General features: G+C 34.6%; 1 protein-coding gene across 1 annotated transcript in view; it reads right to left on the reverse strand.

Moving 5' to 3' along the window:
- Positions 1-27,378, reverse strand: part of TTN (titin) — a 274,373-nt gene that overhangs the window by 149,579 nt on the left and 97,416 nt on the right. Inside the window, exons 98-137 of the mRNA XM_012650762.1 lie at positions 26,401-26,688; positions 25,713-25,805; positions 25,304-25,589; positions 24,253-24,436; positions 23,602-23,691; positions 23,238-23,505; positions 22,876-23,136; positions 21,132-21,341; positions 20,850-20,927; positions 20,703-20,729; positions 20,218-20,277; positions 19,829-19,912; positions 18,212-18,280; positions 16,535-16,582; positions 15,229-15,633; positions 14,700-14,762; positions 14,221-14,298; positions 13,977-14,054; positions 13,288-13,374; positions 12,973-13,053; positions 11,872-11,955; positions 11,387-11,470; positions 9,025-9,108; positions 8,724-8,804; positions 8,499-8,579; positions 8,262-8,345; positions 7,906-8,006; positions 7,340-7,457; positions 5,278-5,358; positions 5,013-5,090; positions 4,694-4,777; positions 4,449-4,532; positions 4,105-4,188; positions 3,799-3,882; positions 2,987-3,067; positions 2,471-2,686; positions 1,426-1,503; positions 1,142-1,216; positions 845-937; positions 40-117 (exon numbers count right to left, since the gene is read on the reverse strand). Of these exons, the coding sequence (XP_012506216.1) occupies positions 40-117; positions 845-937; positions 1,142-1,216; positions 1,426-1,503; positions 2,471-2,686; positions 2,987-3,067; positions 3,799-3,882; positions 4,105-4,188; positions 4,449-4,532; positions 4,694-4,777; positions 5,013-5,090; positions 5,278-5,358; positions 7,340-7,457; positions 7,906-8,006; positions 8,262-8,345; positions 8,499-8,579; positions 8,724-8,804; positions 9,025-9,108; positions 11,387-11,470; positions 11,872-11,955; positions 12,973-13,053; positions 13,288-13,374; positions 13,977-14,054; positions 14,221-14,298; positions 14,700-14,762; positions 15,229-15,633; positions 16,535-16,582; positions 18,212-18,280; positions 19,829-19,912; positions 20,218-20,277; positions 20,703-20,729; positions 20,850-20,927; positions 21,132-21,341; positions 22,876-23,136; positions 23,238-23,505; positions 23,602-23,691; positions 24,253-24,436; positions 25,304-25,589; positions 25,713-25,805; positions 26,401-26,688 (4,671 nt within the window). The remainder of the gene's footprint in view (positions 1-39; positions 118-844; positions 938-1,141; positions 1,217-1,425; positions 1,504-2,470; positions 2,687-2,986; positions 3,068-3,798; positions 3,883-4,104; positions 4,189-4,448; positions 4,533-4,693; positions 4,778-5,012; positions 5,091-5,277; positions 5,359-7,339; positions 7,458-7,905; positions 8,007-8,261; positions 8,346-8,498; positions 8,580-8,723; positions 8,805-9,024; positions 9,109-11,386; positions 11,471-11,871; positions 11,956-12,972; positions 13,054-13,287; positions 13,375-13,976; positions 14,055-14,220; positions 14,299-14,699; positions 14,763-15,228; positions 15,634-16,534; positions 16,583-18,211; positions 18,281-19,828; positions 19,913-20,217; positions 20,278-20,702; positions 20,730-20,849; positions 20,928-21,131; positions 21,342-22,875; positions 23,137-23,237; positions 23,506-23,601; positions 23,692-24,252; positions 24,437-25,303; positions 25,590-25,712; positions 25,806-26,400; positions 26,689-27,378) is intronic.

Consider the following 27,378-nt stretch of genomic DNA (forward strand, 5'->3'; position numbering starts at 1 on the left):
GAAGACAAACAATACATTAAAATGAGTGGCATTAGGTACCTCTCACAGGTGCTGTTACTTCTTTTTTAGGGACAGGTACTTTTGCTTCTGTGACAACCCTCTTGGGCTTCATGGGCACTTGAAATGTTAAGGAAATTTTATTGTCAGAAACAAGCCACCCAGTCAGTGCTTGCTTTCTTTTACTTTAACTAGATAGAATAATGTTGGAGCTGCCTCTACTGTGATAGATACGCAATTATTTATCTACAAGAAACTTTATATTTTCCATGGAAAGGATTCTGAGCTGCACAGAAATATAAATATTAACATATAGAAGTACTCCATAAGTGTGCAGTAGCAGAGCCCCAGTATGAAAGGATTGTTAGTGCTCAAGTATCTCTGCTTATAGGAAACATCCTTCCTTGCAAATTTAAATTTACTTCTGGGTACATTAGTTCCTAAAATAGCGGGGAAGTTATTTCGTACTTAGTATAAAGCAGGAAAAAAAAAATGACTGGACACTAAATTAAACAGTATTCACTGTTGTATCATTACATCAATCTAGGTAAATAAGGAAAATGCCAAATGGCCACTGATTTTAAATTCAAACATACTATTTTATATGTATGGTAGCCATGTGGCAGTAAACAGCCATTGTCTAAGAGGCTGTGGATGTATTTTGAAATAATTTTTCCTTTTAAAGATAACATTATATTCTTATCCTATATTTACAGATTTTTACATCCAACATTTTAGTAACAATTAACTTAAAAATATGAAACAACAAAATAAAACCAAGCATAGCTATGTTAATTTTAAAAGAGGCATCATACAAGACCACAATCGAGGAAGGAAGTTATTATACCTTTAGCAGCTGGTTCAGTCACCTGTTCTTTTTCACGTTTGGTAATTGAAATATGTATTTTTTCCTCAACAACTTTCTTTGATTCTTCAGTCACTTTAAAGATATTAATTGTTAAAGACCATTAAAACCAACACCATGAATATGGTGTAATCAATACACATAAAAAACTGACATGTAAGAATCAGGACGATAACAATCTACTCAGTAAAAACAGAGAACATCAAACAAGAGAGTAAAACACAATCACAGAACATAAGTAACGAGGTTGTTTTTGGTAGTTATAACTCCGTCATGTACCTTTGGGTGGTGGAGGTTTGAGTTTCTTAGGAATGGGCACTGGTACTTTTTCTTCAGGGACAATTTTCTTTGGCACTTTAAAATAACAATATTAAGATATTTTAAAACCTGAACCCAATTTCTCAAGACCAATAAGAACAAAAAGTTAAGAAATACAATATACGACATAATATTCCCAAACACACACGTGATTTGTACACTGCCACATCAACATATATGTAAAGCATGACAGACATGTAGGAAACAAAGGTCTCTTACAACTGACAATGTTTTTCTCACTCTACCTTTAGCTGGTGGGGCCTTTGGTTTTGCGGGAACTGGTTCTTCTTGTACAGGCTTTACAGGGACAGGCTTCTCAGGTTCTTTAAAAGTACATACAAGGCATTTAATGTTAGACTTTAGACATAAATCAAAAGTATTTCTTAAGTGGAATCAATTCTTTTGTCTACAGTCTAGCCTATAGAGGTAAGAATCAGAGGTCCAAATAGAACAAGCTCTAAAAACCTAAACAAGCTTATCTTGCCCCTTCTTCCCTGCTATTTACTTTAATTAGGTAATTGTAACTCTCTCTTACGTATCTCTTACATATTAAATTTTTCATTTCACTTCAAGTAGACAAAGTCATGGCTAAATCTCCTCTCTTAGTAAGATTGGTTCATAATGCTATCTGTAAAACTACATAGAATGTTCCCAAAGTTAGGCTTATGAAACATCAGAAATTGAATAAGTGAAATAATATTGACTCATTTTAAAATTCCAACAGAAATTTATTCTTTGAGTAAAATAAATCAGTTCTTTGGAACCAAAAAAACTATATGCTTATATAACAAATTTGGGCTTCAGTAGGTAAAACACAACTGTGTGTGTCATCCTTCTTGTCTATCTTTACTTTTGAAACAGTCGTCAAGTTTCAATGATGGGAATCCTGAAGGTGATATATTTTCTTAATAGCCTATCATGCTCGATAATAGCACATTTCAGAATAAGGAATGCTCAGAAATTGTTGATCATGTATTAGAATGATCATGGGTGCTTGAAGGCAAACTCCTAACCTTTTTGAGAAAGAAACTTGGGGGCATTTGCAATTTTGAGTATGAGCAAAAATGAGGGGGGAAATAGATTATTCCCAGAACCCAAGTCTAACAATAACCTTAGGATTTATAGAGATTTTTTTTTTTTTCTAGAATTTATCCAAGAAAAAAAATTCTGAATTTGCAAAATGAAACAAAGTTCTTTCCACATTTGTTTGGGCACCCAAATTTTTGTCTTTTCTAGAAATGCAATTTGCATGTATTTAATGTGGTTTTGCGTTTGCAGTTTTGCTCATACCTGTGATATATTCTTCATGCTCTTTATACTCTTCATAATGTTCAAACTCGCGTTCTTCATATTCTTCATACTGGTCATATTCTTCTGTGGGCTCATACTCCTCAAATTCTTTGTAATCATATTCTTCATATTCCTCATATTCCTCTTCCCGTTGTTCTGAAACGGCTTCTTCTTCTCGGGCATAAGACCATTCTTTCTCTTCTGTTATAGTCACTTATAAAATAATATTGACAACAGACAACATTTTACTTGAAGCCCAGTTAGACATGATAGTAACAATGTGCTCTGATTTTATTCCTTTGTGATGGCCTCATGTCCTGGTTATGGGAGACCCTGACCATCCTTTGCTGGTCAAGGTATCATAGGATGTACATTTAGTAATTGGGATTGCAAATGTTAGATTCCCTGCCTTTCGTCAACAGTAAGCCAATAAAGTATAGGAGTCAAATTGGGAACGGGCAGGCAAAGAGTTGTACGGTTTGATGCTTCATATTAATAAATCAAGGCATGATTTCCCTTTAGCGGGATGAGGCTCTCTTTTTGGAACTTCAATGGATACTTTTTCTTCTTTTACAGCTCTTATTCTAAATTCAGTCACTTTAAAAGAGTCATTATTAAAAGTGAATTGCAAGATTCTGAAAATATATGTGTTAAGAGAAATTTTGTACAAACAATCCAAGGACGAAGACAACCATCACCGTGCCTATTTAAACTTTCCATTTAAATGACAAGAAAAATCAATTGACTTGGAAATAAAGATGGTCTAATATACACATAAATACCTTTTTTAAAGCTACTTAATGCTTCAAAGATATTGAATAATTTTAGGAAGATCAAGTAGTATTTATAAGAGACTTTAAAAAGACAACTAGACGGCATAGTCAATGACTATCGAGCTACGTATGTGAGCATTAGACAGAAACTTGTGTTACAGGAGTAGTTTCTTCACCTTCATTTTAAGACATTTTCATAAGCTCTAATGGAACAATGTAGAAGATGTAGGATTTAAAAAATTAAAATTTTCATCAAAGATTGCCACATAAAACAAGCATTTAGGCAGATGAGTTTAGTATATGGACAAATAGACATATTAGAAGACAAATACATTTTAAGAAAAGCTGTTTACATATGTTTGGGAAGCTTTACTTTTTTTAGAAAAAAAGAGTACTTTCTGGTAATTAGAAATGTTTAGTTTTGAAGGGACATGAAATAACATACTTTTATTACTTTATAGTATGTATTTAAGTTATTTTCTCTAATGATCCCAATTACATTAGATTTGTTTCAGTATCTAGAAGCTTATTTGATTCTTTTAAGAGTCAGTATACCTTTAGCTGGTGGTTCCTCTTCTCTTTTAGGTTTGAGTTTGGGAACTTTTTCTTCTGGGACAGCTCTCTTAGGTTCTTTGGACACTTTAAAGACAGATTTCACTTTAAAAAATTGTTTTCCTCATTCAAACCATAAAAAGGTAGTCATATAGTAGTCACCCAAACAGAAAAGACTTGACATTTACATTATTTCAAACATAACACAACTATTAACAATGACCACAAGAACCAACACCCGTAACCAGTGTATTTGGTAAAGAGAATAAGACAAGTACAATATTGTGTGCAGTGGAAGGGCTGATGTACCTCTTGCTCTTGGGGGCTCTTCTTTTTCAGTTACAGCAACAAGAACTTTTTCTTCCTGGGTAATTTTCACGTGCCTCTCAGTCACTTAAAAGATAATTTTAGGATTAGGGAGTTATGTTACTTGAAGTGGGATTTAAAAAAAATACATTAGCCAGAAAGTACTGTGATTTTAGAATAAAAGAATTTACAAGGTACATACAAATAAACATCACGCCTGAAGACACCATTGCCACCAACATAGACTAATAAACTACATATAAAAGGTGTGACCCAAAAGACAGCAGCAGAGAGAAAGAAAAACAAGACTTAAGTTTCCAGTTTTTGTGCTGGAAGATTTTGTTTACCTTTGGCTGGGGGAGGTTCTTCTACCTTAACCACTTTTGGAGGAACCCTTTTTTCCAGAACTGGTTTCTTTGGCTCTTCTGGCACTTAAAAGATATCAGGCAACATAGTCAAACATACAATATGAAAAACACTATACGTAGACACACTTATTTTCTTGTTCATGTTATAAAAACTTGAAGAATGTATCAATTTAAGATTTAAAAAAGACAGACATTATTGAAGAATAAAGTAAAATCCAATATACCTTTAGCTGGTGGCACCTTTTCCTTTTTAGGAACGGCAACGGGAACTTTCTTTTCTGGCACAGGTTTCTTAGGTACTTCGGGAACTTTAGAAAGATTAGGTTTAAGAACATTAGTTTGCATTACATAAGGAGTGATATAGTTTTGGGGCTTAGAAGTCACTTTTTGAAAAGATCACACATGTACACAAACATTAATGACTATACCTAGTAACAACGTTCATATATATGTGCTGAAAAAACTTAGACATTTATGCAAACCAAAGGCATTATTATATCTATCAAGACAAAGTGGATCTCATTTCTTTGAAAGAAATTGTACCTTTAGCTGGTGGAGGCTCCTCTACTTTAGCAGGAATTTTCGGTTTCAGTACAACTTTCTTCTCATGCTTCTCAAGTACTTGAAAAAATTATAAAATACACTTGTAGAAATGTCCAGATTTCTTTTCAATAAACATGTAAGGAATCTTTTTATTAGACACTATATGTATCGACATTGGCAATATAGACGATAAGTTAGCTACAAGAGAACATAAAGGATGGGACAAGCCAACACAGGGACAAGACTAGTCTAAGAGTCGGTGTACCTTCGGCGGGTTCAGCTTCCACTCTCTTAGAAATAACGTGCAGCTTTTCTTCCACAACGTATTCCTCAGGTGCTTCCATCACTTTAAAGACATCAATTTTAAAGAAGATAAATTATAGTGTTTTTTCCTGTTTCATGTTAGCTGCAACTTACTACTTCAAAGAGTAATTAAAATTGGAAATGTTTAACACTCACCAAATCCCTGATCATTCTCACTCAAGATACTCAATGAACATTTTAATCAAAGCATATTCTTTCACAAAGAGTATGGGAATTATGTTTCATTAATTTAATTTTCAGGTGTGTCATGCAGATAATAATGCTTATAGTCACAGGAATAAAAGGACAAGGACGAGACAAAAACCAACTCTAGTTGCTAAATTAATAAGAACTCAAGAATTTGAAGATAAGTTTCACAAATAACAGGACACTCTAGATTTGAAGGCTGCAGTGCAGAAACATATACTTGAGGATTTAAACATGGATTTCAAGACAATAGTTCATGTTTTTTTCTCCAAGTTTTGTGGGGCAGGATTGTTAGAAGAGGCCAGAGTCTTTAAATGATTTTTGAACCTATGTGTATAATGTTGATTACAGAATAGAAAAGTCTAGTTAAAAACATACCTGCTCTTTACATTGAAAGTAAACCTAATAGGCCACCCCTCTTTTTGCTAAATCTTTTGGGCTTAATGAGCACATAAGAATATCATAGAGTGTCTCTCCTTTTAACTAGAGTCTGGGATGCTGAAGGAAATTTATAACATACAATAGTGTCAAAAACTGAAGTCAGGCCCATGAATGAGAACTTTACTTGTGTAGACATTATGTTTGGTTTTCTAAATATTTCCAGAAAAGATGGGGTCTTCTTCAAATCCACCAGATTCCTGACTTATGCCCAACATCATGTGCTTCCAGAAAGCACAATAGAACTGGTGGGCTTCCTGCTTACTCTTGGGAGTCATATCCCATCTGGCTCTATTCCAAGACATTCCATTAAAATTGTGTGTCCTGAATTTCAGATGGACTTTTCTTCCAAGTGAAGAAAGGGGGTGTGGTGAACCACCTTTTATTAGCCAGAAATATACTTAAGGGCATCTAAGTGTACTACAATTCTATTCGTCTTTTCATTGGAAAGAGAGTTAATTTGTTAAGGAACTTGTTGATTTCCCTTTATAAGCAGAGCTACATTAGAACTTTCTTAGGAAAGTTTTTCTGGATATATAGGTTTAGCCGGAATGCTGGATTTTAGCAGGAAACCTAGTGGTGCCTTAATTCATTGAAAAGGTATCCCAGTGAAATAAAATTTGTTGGTTCACCCTTAAGAAACAATAAAGAACTAGCATCATAGATATGGGAAGATCTGAATAATAAGTCAATCTGAGCACAGATATTACATAATTGTTTTCTCCATATGTAAAATATAGGAAAGCCCTATGTGTTAAGTGTTTCAGACTCACAAATATGGCCTTGACTCCTGGAATTTAATGAAGTAATATATTTTCTTGTTCATTTTTAAACTGAGTCAGGACACATTAGCGATTTATGCAATCAATTTAATGGTTATCACTTGCATTTTAAAAATGAATAGAACAGAATAGAATAGAAAATATCAAAATTTTCTATTCTGAAAATGTGTGTAGGAATATAATATAAAATATATTTTTGTCTATGGTAAAAAAAGAGATGTTTGAGAAACACTGGTTAGACATTAGACTACTAAGATGAGGTTTATGCCCCCACCGTGCTGAAGTCAAGTGCTGCCTAATGAGAGGATATATGTACATGGAGATACTTGCCCTCATTAATTGCATACGAATATAAAGCCTTCTATTCCACATAGGCCAGTAAGAAGGGATGGACAAGAAAGACATTCGATGTTTAATCTTGTATGATGCTCCTGAAACTTGTATTCTGATTAAAAGATTACATCTAAGGAGGCCAGTAGATGTTCACTGAATTTGTTCACTTTTTTGTTTCACTCCTCATTAGTCTGATAAACAATCTGTGACAGAAAACATCTCATCAAGACTCCAGATCATCTCTAGCTCATTCGCATTGTTTACCTTCATATTCTGTAACCTCCACTTCCTCCTCTTCCTCCTCTCTTTCCTCCTCTCTATAAACTGAAACGGATACTCTTTCCTCTTCTTCTGAATAACTCCATTCCTCCTCTGCGGATACAAGGTTTAGCGTAAATTCGGTAAGCTGAGACATTGATAGTAGCCATGTATTCACTACAGATGGGTAAACAGTTCTTCTATCTGCTTAGGGCAGAGCTTCACAGTACTCTCCTCAGAAGGAGAAAGCCGACTTAAGATGAGGGCAAGTGTAGCCCAAGACTGAGAAGGGTATTCGAATTACGTCCAAAGTGCGGCCATTTTCAAAATTATCACATTTTCAGCACCCCATTCACTATCTTATTAATATAAGATAATAGAATGATTCAAGACCAATGTAGACACAAAAGACTCAGTCCCAGAAAGCTACGATGGGTAGACGCATTCTAATACCAACATAAGGAGAAACAACAGATCAGGACAAATTCTAAGGTAAACAATCACATCTGGAAAGAATAGACTTCAAGAAACACACATCAACTCATTTCTCCTTTTACTTCTGATTATATACCTTCGTGCCGGGCGACTTCCACTCTTTGAGGGACTGCGACGGATAGTTTTTCTTCGGCAACAAATCTTTTTTCTTCCACAACAGTTTTCTTAGAAACTTCAGCTTTAAAAAAGCATTAAAGTTGAAGTTTAAAGTCAAGAATTTTAACAATTCTCTTTGTAGTTTGGGGAAGATTTGCACAGTACACCACTTTCACCAGCAAAATGGGAAAACAAGTTACAGATCATGAGGATATACACACACAGAAGTTCTATCGGAAGCAAGACAAAGGTTCAGTACAAGAAGAGACCAGATAGACAAAGAAAGAATTCACACGTCAAAAGATTTTTTTTGTCAGAGCATTGAGACAAATCCTACCTCGGGGAGGTGGGGCTTTCTTAGCGATGGGAACTGGCACTGGAACTTTCTCCTCTGGGACAGGTTTCTTGCGAAGAGCTGGCACTTTAGAAACATGATGCACTTTTAGAACTTTAATGTAATCTCACTAAAACCCGACACAAAACACAAATATACACCCATGATGCACTCATATCACAAAACGAACAAAATCAGTGGCACATAAAGATGGTTCTCGGGAAGATGGAGAGACAATACCTTTCGGTGGTGGAGCTTCCTCCTCTTTTGGAGGCACAGGTCTTTTTTCTTCAGGAACTCTCTTCTTTGAGATTTCTGGCACTTAAAGGATAGTGTTTAATTTTAAACTTCTCAGTAAGGCAAAATAATGAGCAACATAGAACTAGCAGGCCTATTAAAGAAGACATGCAATTAATGAAGCTTGAAGGAAAGACAAGGTTATTTCATGGAGATGGGATTAAGTACCTGCTGGTGGTGGAGATTCCTCTCTTTCAGTAATAATGGTTATTTTTTCTTCTGTGACAACTCTCTTCTGTACTTCAGGAACTTGAAAAGACATTTTTAGAATTGACTTTATATTTTCCAAAGCAGCTAATGTACGGTTATTTTGTAAAAAAGTAGACAGGTGGGCAGACACTTTTGTTGAATTCTCATGATAAAACATTCATTTTGAATTAAACAAACCCAGTTAACAGATAATTAAACACAAAATGTTTTGCACTCAAGATATAAAAATAGGGCTTCTTTACTAAGAAAATCACTGTACCTTTAGCTGGGGGAGCTTCCTTCTTCTTTGGAACAGGAACAGGAATCTTTTCTTCAGGGACGGGTTTCTTCGGCACTTCTGGGACTTAAAGTTTTTGAAATAGAATGTTAGTTCAGACATATGTCACTTTTATGAATGGACACAGGCACATACATAAATCTTTATGTAGTTCATGAATATTATTATAGATTATCTATGTGTCAGCAAAATAATGCAGAAAATTAAGCTAACTTTAATGTGATAAAGGTCATTGTGTGATTAATGTTACAAATAATGTTTTAGAGTCATTTTGAAAATTAAAAATGAGTTATGTAACAGAAAGATGTGTGCAGAATTCATCCTTTAATTATATATTGGTATGCTTTTGGTAAAAACAAATGAGTCCATGGTTATACAATCTAGAATGTGGATATAGTACATAGAAAAACTTCTTTATGCTTTGTATTGAGAAATGCGGTATATAATGAGAGTGAATTTAATTTATGTTAAGACTAAGAAGTCTTAGAACAGTTTTGCCTATATAACTTAATTTCCTTCCTCCATTTCTCTTTTGATTTTTTGGAGGAGTATGCCTGTAGTTTAGTCAAAACTCAGGAAACACTTTTTCTAGACTAAGTCTCTCTATCTGACACCCATGTGTCAATGACTTTGGGGAGTTCTGTGTGTAAAATTTTGTAGGTATGTTCATAAGCGCTTTTCTTTAAGGCGCTCCATGGTTTTCAACAGTGACTCTGACTTAGAAAGTGTTCGTAGTGGATTTAATTTATTTATTCTAAGCATTGATAATGTTGATTTTCTTTTTTTTTTTTTGAGACAGAGTCTTGCTCTGTGGCCTGGGCTAGAGTGCTGTGGCATCAGCAACCTGAAACTCCAGGGCTCAAGTGATCCTCCTGCCTCAGCCTCTTAAGTAGCTGGGACTATAGGTGGGCACCACCACACCGGCTAATTTTTCTATTTTTTTCATTTTTTATAGAGAAGGGGGTTGGGGAGGGTCTTGTTCAGGCTGGTCTTGGATTCTTGAGTTCAAGTAATCCTCCTTCCTCTGCCTCCCAGAGTGCTAGGATTACAGGCATGAGCCACCATGCTCAGAAGATGTTGGCTTTTTAATTAGACGATAAATTTTAACAGCATGCATTATTGGCAATAATTTTTTTTCATTTTAAATAAAATATCGGCAGCTTTTGTGAAACCCTGGACATTTACAGTTTCATTTATAATATCTTGGTGTAATTTTATAGATATACATTTATATATGTATATAATATACATACATACTGTATTTATACATATATACATGCTACTATATGTATTTTTATGGATAAATGAGAGATGCCTCTGTCTCCCTCAGGAGTGGTCAAATAGCTTTGGTATTAGTATTGGTTTTACTAATATGACATTTGTATTTAATGATTAGATAATCAAAATAATTCTGAGAGAGCCAAGAGTTTGAGAAAGAAAGAAGCAGGTTTGATTTGGGAAGAAAATAGAAACACGGGGAAATCAAGCGAAAGGGAATACTATTCAAATGCAGGATTTCAGTAAGTCTAGTTTCTCCTAAATTGGATGATGTTGAATGCTTGCTGAATTTCTCTATAACTAAACACATGTGCACAGCTAGGCTTTATTGGCTCAATAAAATAGTATCTTTTATCACCAAAAAAATCCCAAACAGCAAAACAACCAAAGCAAGGGAATAGTGATATACCACACCAGCACATTCGAATTCAAACATACATACATGAAAGGTACCTGATTAGCCAAATTGCAACATTAATGGCAAATAGCAAAGTTCAATTAGTGTCTCAAGGAACATGGTAAAAGCAAATGTCACAAATCTATACGTTCCCCACTATTGAAGACTCTCCATTATTGATTTGTAAGAAGAGTGCAGTTTCCGGCAGCACGGTGCACATCTTCATCTAGATTACATTTGCATTCTGCCAAATAATCTCCAGTTGTCACTGCCTGCCTCCAGCTCTTCATAACTCATTAAAGTGTTTTTATTAAGAAAAAGTCACATTTATGAGGGGTGAAAGTTTTTTTTCCTAGAAACATGTCTGTAGAACACAAATTTCACAAATATTTCTTCTTTCTCTGAGAGGGAAGATCTTTATAAAAATTTAAGATAGCAGTTTGCCATAGTTAATTCTTTTAATAACACTTTTTGGTGGTGCTTTAGGAATACTCAGTATCATAAACAGTGAACGTCATGAGTACAGCCCCAAAGCTGACAGACATTAAAAACACAAGGAACATGTAGAAGAGACCAATTAGAAAGACGGTGTAGTACATACAAAGACTGCAGAGAGCAAAGGGCTGGCATTTGGAGCAAAGGATGTCCCCACCACCAGTTCTGGTGTACCTTTTGGGGGAGCGGCAGGTTCCTTCTTAGGCACAGGAACTGGCTTTTTCTCCTCTGGCACAGGTTTCTTGGGAACCTCAGGAACTTTAACGATATCATTGTTGGAACAATGTGGAATATTCTAGTCTCCTTCTCAGACATTTAAGATTACATTAAAGCACAAATCTTCAGTAAGAGTGTAAGAATTAGAGATTAATTTAACATGCTCTACTTGAGATAGAAATGAATGCTAAATGCCTCAATATCATATTAGACATTACATACATTACATGAAACAGACAAAGACCCAGTTAGCATGGTCTGGAGTCTAAAAATGTTACCGATACTTGTACAACACCTTACCACAAATTAATGAAATTAACAAACATAGAATTAAATATATTACAGAAGGTTTACAGATGCTATTTTGCTAATACACAGATCCCACAGAAAAAGATACAAGAAGGTAGATGCTAAGAATTGTTTTTTCCAAAATATTATTCTACCTTTGGCTGGTGGGGGCTCCACTTTTTTAGGAATGGGAACAGGAACCACTTCTTCTGGAACTGGTTTCTTAGGCGGCTCAGGGACTTTAAAAGAAATGTATTGTTTTTGAGAAAGTGTGCATGTTGGCGCAAAGCATATGTTGTTGTAAAACTTAGAATTAAAATGAAGAGCAGACATCCCTTTTTTATGCCAACTGAATGCAAGAAAAGAATGCATTAGAAATGAGGGATGGAGATGTCTGAATGGCTAATTAGAACATGCGATTGTTATCCCCTTTAACTGCAGGAGCCTCCACTTTCTCAGGAACAGGTAGGAGCACCCCTTCTTCAGAGGTGCCAGTGCCTGCTTCTCAGAAACCAGCTTTTTACAAACATCAGTAACTTCGAAGAGAATTTTTTAGCAACTTTACTTTTATAAGGCAGTTGCATGAAACCTATTGCATTAGATTTTTTTGTATCTTAAATGTTAACAATTTGGCTGGGAGGGAGGGAGCAGAGCCTTGGTCTATAATGGTTCCAGGTGGGTGATGTAAATGCTCTTTCTCATCCTGGCTACCAACATGACTTCATTGTCGCACAGTTGAGAAGAGATGTGCAGCAGCACAACATTATACAGTATTCTCTCCACAAAGATACAATAGAGGGAAACAACCTCAGAAAAATAGGTAATAGTCAAATGCAGTAACTGTTTTACAATGAGTTTTGAGTATTTATTAATATTTCAAAAATATAATTTATTTAGTTGTAAATTTACATAATTTAAGTTTTAAGTTAAACCACTGGTTGGCAAAATTCTTGAAAATTTAACCATAGGCTCTGATGAGCTGGTGTGAACTGGCTCCAGGACATTCTATTTCCAAATGACTGGCTACTGGATTGCAAGCTCCTTGAAGCAGGGACTAGAGCACACTTCTTTTCATTCCTCTCTCCTGTGTCTTCCTCGTGGGCTTCCCATCCCCCATCACGTCCTTTCTACATAGTGGCTACGGGTCTGTTGACTGTGTGACTAAATCTATTATTTAACTTTAACATAGATGTTTACTCTAGAATTTATATGACCTTTTATTAAAAGATTTTGAACTTAGAATGAATTACTAATACCTTTAGGTGGTGGCTCAACCTTTTTGGAAACAGCAACATGAATTTTCTCTTCAGTAACAGTTTTCTTTTGTACCTCAGGGACTTTAAAAAATGTACATTTTAATTACTGATATGCCATGTTGTGGGTGGTAATTATAATTTACAAAGAATAATGAAATAAAAATTAAAACAGACAAACGTGAAATAAAAAAGATGACAGAGAATTACAAGGAGACACAAATGCCTACACGGTCATAACTCAGATAAGAAGAAGACGTATAAAAATGAGTCTGAAATCCTTCCATTTGAGCCCCCAAATTCCAGTTTGCCTTATACCTGTGACTGACACCTCCTCCTCTGCATGAGAAGCAAAGAACATCTTTTCTTCTGAAATAACCATCTTCTTTGTATGCACAGCTGGTACTTTAAAGAGAGTATTTCATATTAGCATTTCATATTCTAGGACAAGACATCAGATCAAACACATAGATTGTACACTATATTTAAGTCTTTAGACACAGAATGAGTGGGTCAGTGTGATAGCTTGAGAACAAAGTTAGCACTGACAAGAAAACGAATCATGTTTTAATCTATAGGGACAAACAACCCATGCAGGCTTGAATAAACATTATTAAATGAGAATCAAATAGACACAACTTCTTCACACACAATGTTGTGTTTTGCCGAATCTGTTAGGGTCTATTCATATAAATGAGAGGATGGGGAATATTATATGCAATGGAATGCATTGCATAGTAAAGTTAGAAAACTACCAATTAAACATGAAATCTTCCTTAAATAAAAAAATATAATTATGTAATTTTAAGCAAAACTAAAAAAAAAGATAATGTTATTATTTACTTAAATTATACATATGTGCAACTCAACATAAAATTTGTATTATATAAAAATGTGCTTTTTTCTGTGGTTTTAGATTTGTGAATTATTTAGCAATATATGTACACATGTCCATACACATAAATAAAAACGTTTAAAACTTGCAGCTGAAAGACAAAGATGTATACCTTTCACTTCAATAACTTCTTCCTGTACTGGAGTCCGGGAAGGTTTTTGTGGAACAATCTTCTTTGAAACTTCAGGTACTTTAAAAATATGTACAAATATATTTGTATTGTGAAGAATATTGCTTTGCACAACATTTTAAAATATCTTAGTGTAGATGATTATATAAATAACTAACATGTGAGTTTATATCAATAAACAGATTACTCGTGCACATGGTACGAGGAACGTTTTAAATGAGAATACCTTTGGTGACTTGAACTTTTTCTTCCTCCATTCTTCGGGAAGTCTTTTCAATTTTTTCAATTACTGGCTTCTTTGTAACTGCAAGCATTTTAAAGAAATTGCAGTACTTTTAGAATTTCTATTAAAATTCTCTCTCTCTCTATGTGTAGATATATGTTTATACACACATATATGTATATATATCTTTTTTTTGAGAGAGACAAGTTTGGTGCTTTGAACTTTAAGAACAAGTTTCTGTACTTAACATATTTTGGTTATGTTAATTTTAAATTTACCATAACAATCTTTTTATCATCTTTGTATTTTTTTCATTAAATGAATTAGATAGAAATTTTAAGAAAAAATATTCATTGATACAATAAAGCTTAGAGAAGAAGTTGTGCCTATTGGATTGAACTGGTGACTTATACATCTTTGCCAAACAAGCCATGATAATGATGTTGATGCTCTTGTCTATTTAAATAATTCCAATTACTTACTTTTAGGAGGTGGTGCTTCTTTCTTTACAGGCACTTTAGCTGGAACTTTTCTCTCATGTGATTCTTTAATAAAAACACAGGAATAAGAATGGATGCTTAACTAGGTAAGTTCTCTTAGGTTGTGCTAACTGCAAATGAGATAAGTTAAGGATAATCTATAATTGTGTGAAGTCTTGTATTTGGGATCATTATTTCTAACATAATTCTTAGTGCTGGATTTTGAAGCAGGATCAATCAGAGATGCAATGAGGCTGTGAAAGTAAAACTTGAACCTCTGCATTAGAAAATAGCACTTGGAATTTAGTCTTAGGCATAGGACTAACTGATTTAGCTTATAAAGTCAGAGCATGAAAGTAACTCTGAAAATGACTCTTTTAAAGATTAAGTTTTAGAATTTTTTTTATCTTAAAACATCTAAGATCCTTTCATGTATTTCATAGAAATTGCAAATCAGGTTCATAACACTGAAAATATAATGAACCGAACAAAAATGAGAAAAAGAGGGACAAGTCACCCAATTTGCACATACCTTCATAAACCTCCTTTTGAACTTGAATTACTTCCCTTTCTTGGAAAGTCTCCTCCCACTCTTCCTCCCCTTCGTCATAACCTTCTTCCCTTTCATAGTATTCTTGCCCTTCTTCAAAATCTTCTTCCCATTCCTCGTGAACTTCTTTTTTGGCTTCTACCTTGGTCTCTTCATAGTCTTCATCAGGTTCTTCATAATAAGGTTCTTCATATGGCTCCGTGTATGCTTCTACTTCCAGTTCATCATAAGGTTCTTCAAAAGATTCTATGAAGACTCTCCTCTCCTCATAGACTGCTTGCTTTTTCTCATACACAGGTTCTTTTTCTTTGTGAACCTCTTTCTTCCTGGTTATGGTTGTTATTTTTACTTCTTCAGCCTTAGAGGATACGTCGATGATTTCAGGAGCTAAAATAAATAAACAAACAAATAAATACATACATACACACATAAAATATTAGAATATTAGTTACATGAACCAACTGCTTCACTAAACAAAAATCTATGTAGTCAAACAATATCAGTGTTTCAGATCTCGGTATTTTATTAATAATTTGTTATGTTTTTCTTTGTATTATTTCCATTTAAATTTTTGTTGACTATGGAACACAATAAAGAGTACCGAGATGCATTCGACTCTTGATGTGAGGATTTTTCCAATGTGAAAAAAATAGATTCAATAGACATAATCAAATGTACACACCTTCCATTGCCCTATGGGAGCTCTAGTTTGCAGGACCCCTAGTTTCTTTCCATGGACTATTTTAATATCTGATAATTTAATGGAATTTATATTTAATGCTTATGTGGTTAACCTTTTTTAAAAGTTCCAATTACTCTTTCAAACACATTTCTAATTCTAAATCTACATTTTGGAATATCAAATAGAGTGCCCTTTGGTCAGTTTAATAAAGACAATATTTAAAATTATGCAACCAAATCAATTAGTTGTTTTTCTATAACAGATATTAAAAGCTCTTTAGGGTTTTCATTATTTATATAATCCTTAACAATTGTGTTAACTACAATTAAAAAAGTAAGGGATGGCCCCTCCCTTTCTAATTCTCACTGCTTCTTTCCCAGTGGCCACTGCACAGAGGCAGCATAAACATCTGCCTGGGTTTCTTTTCCTGGGACAGGAGCAACGTGAAATAGCCATCATTTCTATGCTAGATTTAATATAACAGAAGAAACTCTACAGCTTTACAATAAGTTGGACACCTAATATTTGAAAATAAGAATAAATAGCAGAAGTACAAATATCAGGAATAAACAGAATAAAAATATTTAAGAATTTATTATTATTTACCTTTTGCTGGAATTAAGGCAGTAGGAGGTGGGGGCTTCTTGAAAACCTCTGGAATTTTAAAAACATAAAATGAGTGTTTATTTTTAGATTATGGATTGTTTAATGTTCACTAATCCTGTGCCTCATCGTTAGTCATGTATGTGATCTATGCCACCTCTTCCAGGAATCATCATAATGCTTTCATAATTTCCAAAGCGAGCTCTTTAGAAATGCTATGCAATACTGTATTAACAAAAATGCAGAAAGGCCCAAGTTTGATTCAAGTTCAGATTGATTGAAAATAATTTAAATTAACATGAAACATGAAGAGAATGTTCAATATGCCCAATGCTAAAAAATAATGCATATTTGATTTTTTCAGTTATAAACCATAAAGTTCAAAAAATATTCATGCTTTTTGAGTTTCCTCTTACTCCATAATGTCTCACAGATGTCCATTCAGAAAAGTCTGTGTGATGAATAATGCCTTCTGCTCTTATAATCTCCTTCTTTTAGGAGGTTACCGTACTGTAATCTTAGTAAAATGGGTTAAATTTGTTTAAATTTAGTTATTCAATTGTCTTCCTAAAACCCTTCCAGGATATATTAAAAATTAAAGTGATTAGAATTGATCCTCCTTCAAAAAAGTATTTTTTTCTGCAAAATTGACATTTAAATCAGGTAAACCAGGCAGGATCCTGAGTTGGGTGGGAGCAGCCTCTTGAAATTAGCACCAACCCTCGACCACCTATTAGTGTGACTTGACCAAGACCAGCTGTTGGGCACTGCCATGCTCATTGCAGTAGTATTCATAACAGCCAAGTCATGGAAACAACCTCAGTGTCCATCAATAGATGAATGAATAAGGAAAATGTGGGTAAATAATCTATCTATCTATGTATGGATTACTATTCAGCCTTATAAAAGAAGGAAATTCTGTCATTTGCAACATGGATGGAATTGCAGAACATTATGTTAAGTGAAATAAGCTGCACACAAAAAGACAAATACTGCATGTTCTCATTTACATGTGAAATAAAAAAAAGTTGAACTCATAAAGTAGAGAACAGAATGGTGGTTACAGAGGCTAGAGGGTGAGGGGAATGGGAAAATGTTGGTTGAAGGGTACAAAATCTCAGACAGGAGGAAAAAGGTCTTTTTGATCTATTGCACTGTGTGGTGAATATAGTTAATAATAGTGTATTGAACATTCTAATATCACTGAGAGTAAATTTCAAATGTTCTCACCACAAAAACGGTAAGTATTTGAAGTGACAGATATGTTAATTAGCTAATTTAATCTTTCCATGTTGCATTCATATATCGTCACATCACTTTGCACCCCATAAATACATACAACTATAAATCGTCAATTTACAATAATAATTAAAAAAAGACCAGTGGCTGAACTACAGGGCAAGGCCTTTTTAAAATCACCATCTAGAGACAACAAAAATACTATGGTGTTGCCAGTGAGTGCCATGGGCACAGGAGGACAGAAGAGAAAAAGGGGAGAAAAAGGAAGTTGAGGAGAGAATAAGAACTGAGTCCAAAAAGAGGATGACAGAGAGTGAAGGGAAATGTACCATTTTGTGATTGCAAACTCTTACCCTTCCCCACCCTCCACTATGCAGGATGTCACATTTTTAGCCAAGAAAAAAGCATTAAGACTGCTTTTTGATTGATTAATTATAATACCTGTAGGTTCCTGTTCTTTGGGCTTGATAACAACTTTTTTGGTATCTTTCTTCACAGCTTTTTTGGTCACTGAAAAAATAGATGTCAGATGTGAGTAACTAAAATGTTTTCAGGAAACTAGGAAGTTTATTGAAATAATTTATTTTTTCATATGTTGATAGTAGCAATGGTCTGCGCATCATTACAAGATATTTGTTTTAGAAAAATCTTGGATTATAATGCAAAAAAATTGTTTTATGGAGAGACAGAATATGTACTGTGATCTTACATTTCCACTGATTTTATACCTGCTAAGAGTTAAAATTTTCAAAATGGAGGGTGAATTTCAGTGATATAAATAGAAAAGGAACATTATCATCTTTGTTTCACTTGGGTATGAACAGTAAATTTGTCAAGAGGAAGAATAACAAGTGGATTAGTAAAATTAAAATTTTAATTATGCTATATTGTGGGAGTTTTCTTTTGCTGTTGCTGTTGTTATACCTTGACCACAGTTCTTAATCATACTTGATTATGGCCTCTAGTATTCATGAATAAATAATGCTCTCTTTTAATTTTTAACATATGATTTAACTTCTCAAGTTTCACAGTGGGTTTTCAAACTTAGCCATGTTGACCCTGAGATTCAAAGACCAAATCATTCATTAAGATAAATTATTATTCTTGACAATAGAAATACAAATGGAAGTCTAATTTATGATCTTGATTCTTGTTCCTCCCTGCTAGCACAGGTAGATGATAACATATTTAATGATGCTCATATAAATTATAAAAATGCTTCTCTTTGTTATTGAGATTGTTAGTTACAAAACTGGAAATTTTTAACTGAATTTCCTCTGTGGCTGGCTGAAAAATCGCTCAAGCGTTTGATGTCAATTATAGTGGGTATTACGGGACTAACATGTCAAGCCCTTGAAACTACTACAGTAGTGGCGACTTTGACATGCAGAATATTTTCTGATCATGCTGGGAGAGTTATGGCAGCAATTCTGAGCTCCCTATAACTCTAAGATGTCCCAGGCAATCTGTTGTCCGATTTAGTTGAACAGCTTTGAGGCACAAACACTACAATTTCTCTACTGAATATCTGAGAAGGGAGATTCCCTAGAACACTTAAGAGCCCTTTATAAGTGAGCTCATGCCTTAGGTGCAAAAGAGGTCAAATATATCAAGAGATTGTAAATCATATTTTTTGTAACAAAACAGTGTATTTTAAAGAGTAGTTAACATTGTAATTGAGAAAAAAATATAAACTATAATTTGCAATTCGACAATAAACTAGTATGGTTTATTTCTGTAAAATGCAGTAGAAATTGGTTAATATTTGTTGTTTTTATTATAGATGGTGGTCAGGAAAACAAGAAACATAAAATTGATTTTCCATTAATGTTTAAGTAATTCCATTCAAATAAAATATTTTAATACTAAGCGTAATATTTAGTTTGTCTGATGGTTTTCAGAGCACATCTTAACATATTTAATCAATAATTTACATTTTGAAAGGTAGTTCAACATCTTGACCACTAGAGGGCCAATTTGCTGTACTGAGCAACATTTTCCTTGTCAGCCACAATGAAATTCTATATTTTTGACATTTAGGTAGATGACATATAATACCTTCGATACGTTTTCCTGGTGGTTTCTTTTCTTCAGGTGTTGGTAACAAAAGGGGAAGAAGAGGGACAGCTGTAGGAGGAATTTCTGAAGAAAATAAATGGCATCGTCAGTAACATGTTCTAACTTTCTATTTTGTATAAAGTACAACGAAGACTTAAGCATTTCTTTCAGTACTTCAAAGGTATTATAGTACCAATTCATTAATCAGAACAAATAAAAGTAGCATATATATTTTTAGCTATAATTACTTTTTTTTTTACTTTTTTAATTACACAGTGAAGAACACACATGGAATGGTCTGCCCTGGCTCTGCGGGGTTTAGGCGTTGGTAATATCCCAGTGGTAGAATTTGCCATTCCAAACCCAGATGTCGAGGTGCTGGGTCTTACCTTCTGGTGGTACTGCTCTGATAGGCATGGTTGGGATTGGAACTCTTGAGTCAGGAATATCTGCAAAGGGACATACAATGATAAGCATAGAGGGACAGAGAACACAGATATTTATTAGACAACTAAGATGTACTTGGTTGTTAGCCATTTCCAACAGCAGAATCTAACATGCTGACCAAATGATACTAGTACTCTTTTGTATGCAACTTCATGGACAAGTTTATTCCCTGCCAAAATGTGTTTCATTCTATGGGCATGCTATTTGGCGTGATCCTAGATACCCCCTGAATGAGCCCTAAGCTCTTATTTCCCAAACTCACAAAGTTTAAACACTTTATTATTTTGCTAAAAATAATTTTACTGCATAACAGTTATACTGAAAAGACAAATCATACTTTATGCATTTTAGTTTGGCTTCTCTTATTTACAAAATTTTGCTAAATTTATTGTATACAAGGATTGATTTTTTTTTTTTTTAAACTTACCAGGAGGCTTTAGCTCAAGTTTGATTTCTGCAAAAGAAAGAAATGATATTTCTGAATTGAGAATTTTTGTGTTTTTGAATTGAGAATTGTCTGGGTGGGCTACTTGTTTCAAAGATTGCAGTGTGGTTTAGTTTGCTGTTTCCTCACCTTTGGTTGTTAAGTACAGCTCTGCCGTGCTTCTTGCTTCACCTCTTGGTTCCAGCCGAGCAATGACTGAATAGACACCTAAGGAGAAGAATCATCGAACTTTTGTTTTCTGATATGTTGCAAATAATACTTGCTTATTTAAACATATGTATGTGTTTATTAGACTTTTCTAAAAAAAATTCTCTATAGAATTACAGAGTATAAGCACATGCAAGGGCAGACATACATAACACAGAAAAGGGTTAAGTTATATATTCACCAGGGAACTATCAGTGAAATTACCTTCATCATCTGGGGTCACATTGTGGATGGTCATATAATGGCAGCGACCATCATTCCTAAAGTTGTATTTCTGGCTCTCGGTCAGTTCTGTTGGTCCTTTGTACCATGTTACAATGGCATCATCAAAGGACACTTCACACTCGAAGGTGGCAGATTGATGCTCACTCACCACAATGTTCTGTATGCGCTTTGTAAACTGAATTGGTTCCGCTGTTGAAACACAAAGAGAGTTCAAAGTCAGATTGTATAAAGAGGAATCTCTTTTGCTATATTTTCCCCTCGGATATTTAAAATTTCCATCTTTTTATCCAATTGTAAAATGGGAAAAGTTCAAAAATGCAAAACAAGAAGAAAATGCTCTTATTTTTGCTGCAGTAACAAATAATTATCCCAATTTTTAAGTGTATTCTTGCAAGGATCAAGGTAAGAAAGTATAAAGAAATTCTGAAGAATCCTTAAAATATTTATATGAAGAAAATATTAAAGGGACATTATAATCCAAAAGTTGAAGTAGGTTTTAAAAATGTTAGCAAAATGGCGGGTTCATAATGGAGGGTACACAAACTTAATTTCACTCTATAATTTATTCCTCTGTGAAATTCTTTCTTGCATCAGTAAATAATTTTTGCTATTCAGGATCTAGAATTGTTTATCTAATGTGTGTAACTTTCCCTGTGAAATAATATCAAATTCAATAGGAAATATGCACTTCTAAATTTCAGAAAAACTTTCTGGAATTCTGAAATCTGCTTTCTAAGCAAATATGGGCACACACAAAGGATGTGTTGGATGTCAGAAATGTTTTCTAGGAGAATGGACTGGAGTGCAGGGTCCTTCTCCAGAATTATATCTGGACCTCTGGAATTACATGGATGAGAGTACCATGAACATCTTAGAAATCATAGTAGTCTGGTGAGCTTTTTTACAAAAGAATTATATTAAAAATATCCAATTATTTAAAAAATGATTAACACTTTAAACTGGTCTCTTTAGTTTGAAAACTATTTAAAATACAACCAGGCATTGATATTCATTGTAAAGTTAAGTCAGGAAAGTTGAAATCCTTATGTAAATCAGATGTCATATAGCTGTGTTTTAACAACTACAAATAGGTGCCAACAAGTGGAAGTAGATGCTATTATCATAGTTAAAATTTTTCTCAGTATAGTTGGAAATGCATACAATCAGGGAATGAATATTGTTGCTCCTAAATTCTGAGATTTCATTCGATTTCAGAGATTCAGAAGGTTGGAATATGAGCCATGAATGAAATAAGTATTTTTGAAAAATGCTGCTAATTACACACATGTTAATTTTATCTATAAAATCTTGTACAGATAAAATCAGATTAAGTCCTACAAACAAAATATCGATTCCTATCCAGCTCCTCTGGATTTGCAGCTATGAGATCTTGTCCTTTCTAAGATTTCTTTTTAGGAATCAGAATCATAGACAAAAGAATTATGGAATTGAGACTTTAAATAGGAATAACTGTTAAAAATAATGTTTTAGAGTTGAATTAAAATCTAAAAGAACTAGCAAAAGAAGTGGCACTTGTTTGAATATTTCCCATTTGATTTTGTATGAATTTTGAGATATGAGTGAATGCTATGAGTATGTATGTTGGGAAATGAGAACACATGACCACATTGGGGTGTGTTTGGTGGCAGGATTGCAGGGGTCCTGCACCTTTGTCATTGACCTATGCTGTACACAATAACTCCATCCATCGTTTCCCACTCACCCTCAATTCTGAGCTCTGCCGAAGTTTCGAGGTCTTCATGTTTGCAGGTGTACTGACCCTGGTCTTCTGCTCGAACATCAGCAATGGTCAGTTTATGGACTTTGTGTTCCACTTCAGTTTTGTATCTGCCTTGGGGTTTAAGGATTCTGCCATTTCTGAACCATTCAGATTTTACATTTGGCACAGAAAATTGGCATGTCATGGTGCAAGTCTGGCCTTCTTTCAGAGTAACATCCTGAAGATGCCGTTCCCAAGCAGGCTCTGTTCATATGGTACAACACACGTTTTATTCAATAGCACATGCAGATGTACTCAACAGTAATTTAATCTCACAACCCTTTTATAATTCCTTTCTAACTTACCAATTACAGTTAGTTTTGCACTAGCGATGTGTGGACCACAAACCAGTCTATAATTGCCCTGATCTTTAAGTTGACAGTTTTTGACTCGGAGTGTATGTCGGTCGCCATCAATGCTTATTTCAAATTTATCACTAGGCTCCAGTTTTTCAGTACCTTTGTACCATGAAAGCTTGATTTCTGGATAATTAATCTTAATGTCAATTTCAAAGATGGCATCATTATCTTTCAAAACTGTCTGATTTTCAATATCCTTGATCAGAGTGACAGGCTAGGAGAATAAAGAATTAAAATGCATTAGTTATTCCTTCCTTTATAGTTCCCAATAATAATTTGTTCACTTTATTATCAGTGTAATTCATTTTACCTCTGTCTGTGTCAGCCTTTGCTGAATAAATGATACAAGTTCCTCAAATTCCTTTTCGTCCTTCTCCGACTTCTCTATTTCCTCAATTTCCTAAGGGGAGAAAAAAAAATGGTAAGTATTACATGCGAAACACAATTTGAATTAGAGGATGTATAACTATATTCAACTCCCATTCTTGATGCCGTTTGGGTTATATTAAATGATCTCATATAACTGTATGAGAATCCTGTAGGAGTCTGGTAATTCAAAGGGGATATGATAGATGTTTCAAATGTGAATTTTTTTTTTTTGGAGACAGAGTCTCACTCTTTTGCCCGGGCTAGAGTGCTGTGGCGTCATCCTAGCTCACAGCAACCTCAGACTCCTGGGCTCAAGCGATCCTACTGCCTCAGCCTCCCGAGTAGCTGGGACTATAGGCATGCGCCACCATGCCCGGCTAATTTTTTCTATATATTTTTAGCTGTCCAATTAATTTCTTTCTATTTTTAGTAGAGACTGGGTCTCGCTCTTGCTCAGGCTGGTTTCGAACTCCTGAACTCAAACAATCCGCCCACCTCGGCCTCCCAGAGTGCTAGGATTACAGGCGTGAGCCACCATGCCCAGCCTCAAATGTGAATTTTTAAGGCTAATACTATATATGAAGGATCATACCAATCTATGTGTCTCTTCTTCTTGACTTTGCTTTAGCAGTTCGAATGCTTGAAGAAGTCCCCGGAAGTCAGTGATTCCGTACATGCGTGCATATTTTTCATATTCTTTAGGATCAACATTTTTGAGAAGTTCCATGATATCAATTTCCTCTTCTTCCCCAGCTCCTTTCTTTAAGGCTGGAGTCCTAAATGAAATAAGAAGCAAATATGAATCACTAGTCTTACATTTATTTTGAATTGTCTGTCATCATTTGAAGACTATGAATGTCATTAAGGGTTTTTTTTTTCTCAGAAAGGAACAGTTTTGTGTTCTTTACTCAAGAAATATTAATTTTATCATGTTAGCTGTGAAACAATAAAAAATTTGAATTTGGAGATGGAGTAGATTAAGACCAGATGGATTAGGACCATTTGTTACAAAGTATAGAAATTTGATCAATGACTTTAAGGAAGGAAAGTATAATAGAAGCAATTCTGTAAATGTTAAAACCAAAAAGCTTAAAGAATTACAATATCAGGAGAAATAATAACAGCAATGGAAAACTTTAAAAATGGGTAAATATCACATATCATGGAATAGAAGTGTGGAAAAAGTATATTTGCTTATCTGTTTCTGTTAAAATGTTCATATGCTTATGTTCTTTAACAATTTAAATCTTGGAATGGATGATCCATGACTCTTGACTATATTTTTTTGTGAACGGAAAATTACAGTCATCCCTCGATATCTGTAGAGTATTGGTTCTAGGATCCCCCTCAGATACCAAAATCTGAGGATGCCGAAGTCCCTTATATAAAATGGTGTAGTATTGACATATAACTTCAGCAATCCTACTGTGTACTTTAAATCATCTGTAGATTACTTATAATATCTAATACAATGTAAATGCTATGCAAATAGTTGCTATACTATATTGGCTTTTCAATTGGTATTATTTTTCATTGTTTTTTTGTTTCCAAATATTTTCAATCCACAGTTGGTTAATCCGTGCATGCAGAACCTGCTGACATGAAGGGCCAACTGCAGTGCGAGTGGTTTTTATCGAACTTACTTTTTCAGCATTGCTCTAAGATCGCCTTCAATTTTCTCCTGTTTCTTCCTTTCATCCACCTGTAGGTTAACATTGCTCTCAATTTCACCATGTTTGTTAAATGCGACACATCGGTATAATCCGGAGTCAGTTTTTGTGGTGTCTCTAATCTCCAGTTTTGCTTCATCGCCTTTTTGGTGGATAAAAATGCGACCTCCTTGGTTCAGTTGTCTCCACTTCCCTTTTGTCCACTTAACATTTGGGATTGGATCGCCTCCAACTTTTGCAATGAAAGTTGCAGTGGTTTCTAAGGAATAGTAAAAATGAATGAATAAAAAATTTAATTTTCAAAAATCAGTCCATCCAAAATTAAATCATTGATAAAAGGGACAAAATAGATGAAGATGTCCTTTTCATGAAGTACACTTACTTTCTACCACTCTGATACTCTGAGGTTCTGATACGAAAAAGAGTCTCCCATCTACTGCTGCCTTCTTAGCTGCTGGGGCCGCAGCTGGTTTGTCTGAAAAACACATTTACATGTTTTGCTATTACAATTATCTCAAAATTATAATAAATATCTGCCTACGTAAAATAACTTTAGAAGCTTGGCAGTGTCATAAGTATGTACTCTAGGACTCACTATATATATGTGGGTGTGTTACAGAAGACAAAGGGGTTTCATAGACATTTATACTAGCGATAGTTATTGAAGGTTGAACTATAATCATGGTAGTATTAAAACTTATATTTCTAGACTTGGCTTGTTTTATACATTTTCTCCAGGGCTGTGACATCAGGCTACCTTGTATCACATTATTATGGCATCATTTTTGGGAGTGTACTAATTCCACCTTCCTGGGTGTAGTGAAAAAAGGTTCAAGAAATAGAGCGGTGAACTTGGAGTAATTTCAGATAATGTATATTGAAATTATTTCCATTAAATTACCTAATATTTCAGTTATAATAAGGGGGCTACATATTGCAAATGAGCAATAACCGATATTTCAAAAAATCTAATTCCATTTTTATTTAAATAGTAATAAGCAAATAAACATGAGCGGTTGTTGTCTTGATCTGCATAATGCTTTTGAAGTGTCTGTATGAAGTGTCTGTACCTTTTACGGTCACTTTTGATTTGGAAGTGTCACTTCCAGCCACATTTGAAGCTTTACACACATAATCTCCTGAATCTGCTTTAGCCACATCCTTGAGCTCCAGTACAGCTGTCCCGTTAGCGAAGCTGAAGCTGCATCTGTCTGAAGGCTTTATTTCCCTGCCCGCCTTCAGCCACTGGATCCTGATGGGCTCAGAGCCCCGGACATGGCAGCTGAGCTGCACGAATTCTCCTTCGCTCACTGTTACCGGAGCAAGGTGTTGATCAAACACAGGTGGCTTCTTAGGTTCTGGAATTGAAAAGGTATTTTCATGAGGAACATAAGAAACATAAAGGCAAAAAAGGATTAAATTCCACAAAAGAAACAAGCAAGAGCAAAATAGTTTTGCTTTTAACAGGTAACACTGGCTGCTGTAGGAGAACGGAATTATGTGTCTGGTTTATTCCTCTCTAAAAGCAATAGTTAAAATTTGTTGGATTTTTAAAAGAGATACCAGTTTAGAAACAAGCCAAGAACAGATGTCATGCTGCTCACAAATCACCCCAGCATCTGTGTCCTGATTAGGCACCGCAAACACTGCACTGGCAGTTACTATAAACTTCTGTGCCATATAGGACACTATTGATTCTCTCGAACCCGTGTACAGCTGCATTTTTGCTGAACTCTAAAATCTAAGGGCTTATTTGGGAATTCTGCTTATCTAGAGCAGCAGTGACTGCTACCCTCTGGGAAAGAAAGCCAACATTTGAGTAATACATGAGCCTACATCTTAATATGTGATTTTCTGCGATGTTCATCGTTAGCTATTAAACGCAGCCACAGTAGCATTTAAAATCCAATCTTAGCCCAAAGGAATTAGCAGTTGAAGCTCAGTGTTTACAACAAATCCAATGATGAAGACATGAGTAACATGATAAGGAGGGCCATGTGCAAACTTGATGTTATGTAAAGATTTTATTCAATGGTTCTGAGACATAT

This window comes from Propithecus coquereli, unplaced genomic scaffold, assembly GCF_000956105.1.
Source record: "Propithecus coquereli isolate 6110/MARCELLA unplaced genomic scaffold, Pcoq_1.0 Scaffold34, whole genome shotgun sequence".
Classification (NCBI taxonomy): domain Eukaryota; kingdom Metazoa; phylum Chordata; class Mammalia; order Primates; family Indriidae; genus Propithecus; species Propithecus coquereli.